Here is a 9,042-nt window from a genome sequence, read left to right on the forward strand (position 1 = left end):
TGAGACGAAGTCTCGCACTGTCACCTGGGCTGGAGTGTAGTGGCACCATCTTGGCTCACTTCAACCTCCACCTCCCAGGTTCAAGCAATTCTCCTGCCTCAGCCTCCAGAGTAGCTGGGATTACAGGTACCTTCCACCATGCCTAGCTAATTTTTGTATTTTTAGTAGAGACAGGGTTTCACTATGTTGGCCAGGCTGGTCTGGAGCGCCTGACCTCATGATCCACCCGCCCTGGCCTCCCAAAGTGCTGGGATTACAGGTGTGAGCCACTGTGCCCAGCATGCCATGACTTTTAATGGAAGAAACCGCAATTACTTTTGCACCAACCTAATAATAACATTTCCTGTGAACAAAGCAGGCCAGCCAGTGAAATTAATTTTGTTAGGGTCTTGTCTTTCACCATTAGCCCTCATGGCAAAATAGTCAGCTCCAATTATTCATGCTGATTGGAACACGGAGGGGAGGTCAAGTAATCAGTAGATTAGGAAGTTAGGTAATCAATAGATGATCACAAAACCTCTATGATTTAAATCTGTCAAACTTTTATCAGGAAACATTGACGAGCTCAACTCAGATTTCCTGTTTTTTTTGAGATGGAGTCTCGCACTGTCACCCAGGCTGGAGTGCAGTGGTGTGATCTCAGCTCACTGCAACCTCCACCTCCTGGGTTCAAGCAATTCTCCTGTCTCAGCCTCCCAAGTAGCTGAGATGACAGATGTGTGCCACCACGGCTGGCTATTTTTTTTGCATTTTTAGTAGAGACCGGGTTTTACTATGTTGGCCAGGCTAGTCTCCAACTCCTGACCTGATGATCTGCCTGCCTCAGCTTCCCAAAGTGCTGGGATTATAGGCGTGAGCCACTGTACCCGGCCAATTTCCGAGAAACAGAAGACGAGGAAGAGCTGGTATTGCTGTTTCTCATCATGGAGGGGAAGTGTTTCATCACACACTCCATCCCTCTTGCACCACAAGATTCCCTCTAAGTCTTTATTACTAGCAGTTAAAATTATCAAAATTATTCATGTGAGGTTCTGGGGATTTCAGGACTACGCCCATTGGAGAGCCAGTGTCACGAGGGGTTAATCCACAGGGAATTTCACATGCCCCAGACTTACTCTCCATTTGCTCTTGGCGAAGTTCTTCCGGATCTGGGCACTGACAGACTCATGGATGTTTTTGTTGAGGGCCGTGTCACCAGCAATCCTGAAACATAGGCAAAGGTGCTTTTTCCCAGCCCTGACACTGCGTCTCACGAGGGGAGGTCTTACCCTAGCCTCGGGAGAGCCGAGGCTCGGTTGGCGACAGTGTGGCTGACTACTGCCCTTCCAGGCTGCTGATGTCATCATCACCTGGCCACTCCCTAAACCCACCCATTCTACTGCCCTCAGCCCAAAGTCCTATCTCAGCCTCTGCACTCTGTACCCTCCCCAGACCCACCAGCACCCTCCTGGTTGACTGCTCGCTGGCTCTCACTTTTTCCTTCTTTGACCCCAATTCCTGTAACATCAGAATCCACAGTGACAACGTTTCCCGCCCTCTCCCTTCCTCTTACCCCCTCTGCCTCCACACAAGCTTTGAGCCCCCATGCACCACCGCCGGGGACTCACACTTGTTCCCCAACTGGCCTCACCACCAGACGCCTTCCCAGCCTGCTTCCCAGCTTCCTCAGACCCGAGGTCCCTCCTCTCTGCCTTCCCCAGGGGCTCTGCCCCCAGGGCCACATTCACATCCGAGGGCTCTCAGCTTCATCTCAGCACAGCTGAGCCCTGCCACATTCTGCTCTCAACACCTGTGAGCCTGTGCTCCCCACCTGCTCCGCAATGGGTGAGAAGATTCCCAGCTCCACTCAACCCCACCCGGGGCATCCTCCACCCTTGCATCTCCTAGAAATTCTCAGAACTTCATGAACGGCTGCCCCTGGCAGCCCCGAGTGAGCTTTGATTTAGCGCTAGTTGATTCCTGAACCTTCCACAAGCAGACAGGAACATACATTTGCTTCTGGGCTCCTCTCCTGACAGTAGGAGACGTCACTCTTTCCATCCCACTCTTTCCGCCCTCTGCTGTCTCTTTCTTATTACAGCTTCCCCTTCTCTCTGGGCTTACAATCTCTAGGCCGAGAATTGCCCGGAGATCTCCCAGCTCTTTCTTCCCTCCTGGACCACAGCCTTCCTTCTCGACCACAGCCACCTCCTCTCCCTGCTGGCAGCCACTTGGCCTTCCCCCAGAGCCGCTGTGCTCTGCGACCAGACTTTCCTGGTCTTTGATCCTTCTCTCTTCCTTTCTCTCTAGCACCAAACTATTCAATTCTGGGTTAGCGTCTAATGCCTAAGAAAGAATTTCATGAATCTTGCAGAAGTTAAGGGGATCAGAGTCAGGGACCAGCGTTCCCAGCTGGAAGGTAACTGGCAAGGGAGGAAACCTCCCAGTCCCCAGACAGTGACCGCCCTGGACGCAAAACAGCCCAGACACAACCATCGCTTCCAACTGCTTCCGGAGATGAAAGGTACACACACGGCTCAGGCGTGTTCAGACGAGAAAGCATCCCAGCCAGACTTTCTTTCCCTTCCGGACTGCAGACATGGTGGACAGAGTTGATATTAAATCGGTGCCAGACTGGCCTAAGTTTAGAATCCAGGCTGATGTTCCCAGCTCAAAACAACTCTTCCTCCACCACCTTTTCCCAGCAGAGCTGAAAACACACAGCCAAGAGGACACTTGGGAAATAGCTTAAGAGAACCAGGTTTCCATTTCCAAGAACTGTCAACTGCCTTCCTTCCCAGACCCATATCCCTGAAATAGAAATAGAATATTTGAATGGCCAACTACATCTGAAACAAGAGTAACGAGTCAAGGAGGATGAAGGAATGGGAGACATCTTTATGAAGCTTTTTCTCCCGGAGAGCCCAGGGCGGAGATTCCTCCTGGACCCTGTTGAAAGGCTACACCCTCAGGAAAGGATGCCAGTCCAAGCTTGCAGTGGCCAGCTCTTTCTTAGAAATGACAAGGCCAAATCGGTGGGAAGTCTGGAATTCCTCAGGCTGAGCAGCGCTGCCGGGCAGAGCCAGGCTCCAAAGCAAACAGGCTGGGGTGGGGGTCGGGGGGGGGCTCCAGGCCTTGGGGTCTACCTGCCTGTCCGCAGTGTGGTCCCAGACACTATGGCCTGAGGCCTGCTGCCTGTACTCTGTGTCCCAGGCTATATCTGTGGGTTCACGTGTACCCAGATGTAAGAAAACAGAAGCTTCTAATTATGTTAGGAATGTTTCATGTCCATTTCCCACAGTCCTGGGCTGTGCAGCAGTGGGAATCCAGCTAGGCAGAAGGTGGCCCCCAGGCTGCGTGTTACCCAGACTTCCTGCAGCGGTGCAGCCACCTCGGGCCGCAATAGCACACCGTTGCCCTCCTCCAGTACGAGGTGAAATGACAGTGGTGCCCCTGCTCACGATAAGCTAGGAAACTTGCAACAGAAACATCAGGACAGCGCTGATGCTCAGTGCCACTAACTCCAGCACCCTTCACCAACAAATCCCAAGACATGGAGTCTGGACATTGGAAGGGATCCTAGAGGTCACCCAGATTGTCCTAGAAATTGACCAATGCTTCTGTTACAGCAGGACTGCTTTATAAATCCATATACACACATGTAGGTAATGCTGTGGGCAAACACGCTTCATGCATGTCTCCCTTGCTTTCTGTTTTTTTTTTTTTGACACAGAGTCTTACTCTGTCATCCAGGCTGGAGGGCAGCGGAGCGATCTCGGCTCACTGCAACCTTCGCCTCCGGGTTCAAGTGATTCTTCTGCCTCAGCCTCCGAAGTAGCTGGGATTACAGGCATGCACTGCCATGCCAGGCTGATTTTTGTGTTTTTAGTAGAGACAGCGTTTCACCACGTTGGCCAGGCTGGTCTCGAACTCCTGACCTCCAGTGATCCTCCCACCCTGGCCTCCCAAAGTGCTGGGATTACAAGTGTGAGTCACCGCAGCCCACCAGCTTTCTCGTTTTAACAGCTACCAGAACAACACAGACGGCATTTACGTGACCACACCTTTTACAGCCTGTCTCGCTACCCACTGCTCATGGACCATCAGCCTCATCTCGCCTTGCCTTTTCTGGTTTTGTGTTTTGTATGTGGTCTCTTCTACCTTCATGGCTCTGAGTCTGCACTTTTCCAGCCACCTGCTCAAGATAGGCTTGGTGGCACCTGGCGTGTATCCCAGACAGCACTGGCCAGTCCTGGGCCACCTCCCAATTCCTTCGGCTAACCAGAGCTCAGGTGGCTAGAGCCTGGGAGACAGGAAGGGGTCTCAGTGAACATTCAGGAGTGTGAATGTGGCTACTTGGCTAGGCCTGCAGTACCCAGATATTTGGCCAAACACTAGCTTGATGTTGCTGGCAAAGAGATGAGATGAACATTTCAATCAGTAGACTTTGAGTGAAACCAACTAGAGGCCATGCCATGGGTGAGCCTTGTCCAATCAGTTGATGGTCTTCATGAAAAGCAGGAAAAGGGACTCCTGTCTCCGTCTGCCTTTGGACGTGAGCTGCAATATCAGCTCTTCCCTGGGTCTCTAACCTGCTGGCCTGCCCTACAATTTTTTTTTTTTTTTTTGAGATGGAGTTTTGCTCTTGTTGCCCAGGCTGGAGTGCAGTGGCATGATCTTGGCTCACTGCAACCTCCACCTCCTGGGTTCAAGCAATTCTCCTGCCTCAGCCTCCCAAGTAGCTGGGATCACAGGCATGCGCCACCACACCTGGCTAATTTTTTGTATTTGTAGTAGAGACAAGGTTTCACCATGTTGGTCAGGCTGGTCTTGAACTCCTGACCTTGTGACCCACCTGCCTCAGCCTCCCAAAGTGCTGGGATTACAGGCATGAGCCACCATGCTCGACCTGCAAATTTTGGATTTGTGGTACCCAGAATTGCATGAAACAGGCTAAATCCTTAAAACAAATTAATCTCTCTCTGTCTCTTTCTCATCACTTCAGCTTGTTTATCAATGAGTGTAGAGGTAGATGCTCAGAACCACTGAGCTGGAGGAATGAGCTCTGGCCAGCGCTGCCCTGGAAGGGGGCCTGGGTTCCCGTCCTGACCCTGGACATTCCCCACACTGTGGCCATTAGTCAGCAGCCTGTTGGGGCCTGAGCACATACCACAGAGAGAATGGCCATCCTCAGTGAAAGGGGCAGGAACCATCTGTCAAGAGGCCAGCTGCCTTCCAAGGGGCAGTTTTGAAAGGAGCCCTCTCCTGTCCAGAGTGATCTGTTTTGGGGCTAAGGAAGGTGTCTGCGATTGCCACGGCCTCCCTCGCCCTGTGTGGCCCTGATGAAGTCAGGAGGGCAAGTATGGAGAAAGAGATGACGCTCTGGGGGTGTCAGGGATGTGCGGAGACCACAGCTTCCAGAGTGATGCCGCTGATGAGGCGGGCGCCCCCCACCCTGGAGGAATGACTCCGCTTTCTGCCAGCTCTCTGCTGAATCTGTGTTCTCCTTTGCCCAGGCAATTTTACATAGAAGAGACACGTATATCACTAATGCAGATATTATGCATTAATAATATACGTGTTAGAGAGAGCGGAGAGTTTCAGCGATGCTTGGGTCAAGTGCATTCGTTTTCGTCCTTTTCCAGGGTTTGACTTCTTGGGGGGTTTCAAAGGTACTGTAAAAATGATAAAGCCCTGGGAAAAGCCACCTCTGAATGAAGGCATTCACGGATAGGCTCACAGGCTATGACATCTTACGATGCGACGTGGGCTGATAACTCTGAAGCCTTTGTCTCTAGCTTGACCTCTTTCTGGACTCCTGATTCATTCAGCAGAGTGCCCACCACGGCTCTCCATCAAGACGGCTCCCAGCACCTCTGGTACAGCCTGCCCCAGGCTGAACTCACTCCTCCAAGCCTGCACCCAGCACAATCATCGCCCCCGTCCCTTAAGCCTCCTTAAGGAAACCTGGGAATAATCCTAAACCCTTCTCTTCCTCACCTCACCCTGCCACTGCTCTGCCCAATGCTCGTGGCTTCTCAGCCCCTGACAGTCACTCAGTCCTCTCTGCCCTGCCCCATCCCTGCCATGCTTCCTGGGCACAGGCCACTGTCACCCTCCTCTGGCCCAGTCCCCTTCCCACCTCTAGGCCACACCTTCCGGCCACACTCCCACCCCCCATCACCTGCCACATTGGATTTTCTAAAATCAAACCTGAGCACCCTGTCTAAGAGATGTTAGGGACCCCAATGCCCAAAGGGAAAGGTACAATTCCTTGGGAGAGTCATAAATTAATGGCAACCTGGATGTATCACAGATGTGTCTGGTGTAACGCTTCTTCCTCGTTACATGTATTGTCTCACGTAACCCCTTGAAAAGACCTGCGGGGTCTGTATTATTGTTATTAATGATCCGATTCGACAGGGGCAGCCCAAAGGGTTTGGAGCTCATCCGCACGGGTAATGAGTGCTGACGCCAGGACCCTGCCCTGCCTGCTAGTTCCTGCCTTCCCTCCCAGTCTCATCTCCTGCGTCCTCCATCGTCTCCTTCTCTGGAATACCGAGTGCTCATGATCATGAACGCACGTGCAGTATTAAGCTCCTGTGTTGTGGACTCAGGTGCCCGTCTGCCTGGAATCCCCTCCTCTTCCTGCTGGTCTGGGGGAAGGCTTCTCATGGTGCGGCACTCAGTGTGGGCACCACCTCCCGCTGAGCCCACTGTGCCCTTTCCCAGCCTCCTCAGGAAAAATGTCCTCTCCCTACCTTGTTTTTTCCAAAATGTTCGGTGAAGGAGAGGGCAGGTGTGAACGGGCCTTTTTCCTGCCTTCTACAGAGCAAGTATGGATGGTAAAACCACTAGGGTCATAGCTCCTTTCTTACTGAGGTCATTTTTCTTCTCTGTAAGATAATCTCAAAAGTCTTACAGCTTTAAAGGCCTATTATTTATCAAGTAAGAAAACCTTCAGTATCTTTACCATCACATACTTTGACTACTGTCTAAAGTGACTTAAACAAAATCAAGATGATACACAATCATGACTGTTCACTTCTTCAGATCATTCTTTCCTTCTCCCCCAGCCCTCTCCTTTCTTCCCCTCTTCTTCTCCTTCCAGTGTGATGGTGAAGAGAATTCACTTTGCAATCAGACAGTTCTGGATGGAATCCTGGCTTTGCTATTAGCTAGCTGTGTGGTCTCGGATAAGTTAATTTATCTTTTTTTTTTTTTTTTGAGGTAGAGTCTGGCTCTACCGCCCAGGTTGGGGTGCAGTGGTGCCATCTTGGCTCACTGCAACCTTCCCCTCCTGGGTTCAAGTAATTTCCAGGCCTCAGTCTCTCGAGTAGCTGGGACTACAGGCACACACCACCATGCTTGGCTTTTTGTGTTTTTAGTAAACATGGGGTTTCACCATGTTGGCCAGCCTGGTCTCAAACTCCTGACCTCAAGTGACCCACCTGCCTTGGCCTCCCAAAGTGCTGGGATTACAGATGTGAACCACCATGCCCGGCTATCTCCCTATTTATCTCTGAAATGAACATAAAACTTCACAGCGTTATTATAAAGGAAAGAAAGAAGATAATACATTAGAGCAATTAGCCCGGTGTCTAGAATATAATAGAGACTCAGTAAATGACAGGTGTTATACACTGAAATACTGTGAAATGGGGTCAGGACATTGTCTGTCAGCAGGTCCCCTTTAGAAGGCTGACCAGCCAACAAGACCCTGGGGGAAATGCTGCAAAGGTTGGTGGGGGACAAAGAAGGATGGTTTTCCGGAGTGATTTTTAGGGGGATTTTCTCCTGACCTCAAGGTTCTGTCCATTTATTTTCATTATCTTTGGTATTTTACAACTCTCGACATTTGTTTACAATGGAGGCTCATGGTGCTTACATAACAATCACTACAGGCCGGGCACGATGGCTAAGGCCTATAATCCCAGCACTTTGGGAGACGAAGGTGGGTGGATCACCTGAGGTCAGGAGTTCGAGACCACCCTGGCCAACATAGTGAAACCCCGTCTCTACTAAAAATATAAAAAAATTAGCTGGGCATGGTAGTGGATGCTTGTTAATCACAGCTACTTGGGAGCTAAAGCAGGAGAATCCCTTGAACCCAGAAGTTGGCGGCTGCAGTGAGCTGAAATTGCGCCACTGCACTCCAGCCTGAGCGACACAGACTCCATCTCAAAAACCAAACCAAAACAAACAAAACAATTGCTACAATAAACTAAGCATTTCTGATGGGCCAGAGAGTTTCTGTGCTAAACCCTCTACATCACCTGAGGTCAGGAGTTTGAGACCAGCCTGGCATTAACTCCGTTATTTCTTATGTCGATAATCTGCAGATTAGATATTGTTATTCTTGTTTTAACAATGAGGAAACTTAGGCTCAAAAAGTCAAGTGTAAACCTAGCATCGCAGCTAGCTGACAGTGAAGCCAGTTTCTAAATCAGTGGCACAAGGCAAGGTAGCCTCACAGCCACGGCTGAAAATGTGTAGAATGCCATCAGCTATCAATTAGTCCCTCTAGGGCTGACGAAACACAAAGTCAAAGAGCATCTTATAAAAGGAAAAAATATGTATCTTCAATTCATGTAACTACTGAGTAATAAACTCAAGGAATAAAACTCCGATCCTAATGCCTCATCGGGCAATTACCTCCAATATTTCTAATGACTTTCTGTAAAGTGCAGAAGCAGCCATCTTTGCATACTGATATGGTTTGGCTGTGTCCCCACCCAAATCTCATCTTGAATTCCCATGTGTTGTGGGAGGGACCTGGTGGGAGGTAATTGAATCATGGAGGCAAGTCTTTCTCGTGCTGTTCTTGTGGGCATGAATAAGTCTCTCACAAGATCTGATGCTTTTATAAAGAGGAATTCCCCTGCACAAGCTCTCTCTCTTTGCCTGCTGCCATCCATATAAGATATGACTTGCTCCTCCTTGCCTTCCACCATGATTCTGAGGCCTCCCCAGCCACGTGGAACTGTGAGTCCAAGGAAACTTCCTTCTTTTGTAAATTGTCCAGTCTCAGGTATGTCTTTTTTAGCAGCCTAAAAACAAAAT

General features: G+C 50.2%; 1 protein-coding gene across 4 annotated transcripts in view; it reads right to left on the reverse strand.

The window, feature by feature from the left end:
• Window positions 1-9,042, reverse strand: part of CAMK1D (calcium/calmodulin dependent protein kinase ID) — a 457,067-nt gene that overhangs the window by 3,958 nt on the left and 444,067 nt on the right. For all 4 annotated transcript variants that reach the window (XM_017529857.2, XM_017529858.2, XM_037739034.1 and 1 more), the window contains exon 9: window positions 1,116-1,203. In XM_017529857.2, coding sequence (XP_017385346.1) covers window positions 1,116-1,203 — 88 coding nt within the window. The remainder of the gene's footprint in view (window positions 1-1,115; window positions 1,204-9,042) is intronic.

Source organism: Cebus imitator, unplaced genomic scaffold (genome assembly GCF_001604975.1).
Source record: "Cebus imitator isolate Cc_AM_T3 unplaced genomic scaffold, Cebus_imitator-1.0 Scaffold61, whole genome shotgun sequence".
Taxonomy (NCBI): domain Eukaryota; kingdom Metazoa; phylum Chordata; class Mammalia; order Primates; family Cebidae; genus Cebus; species Cebus imitator.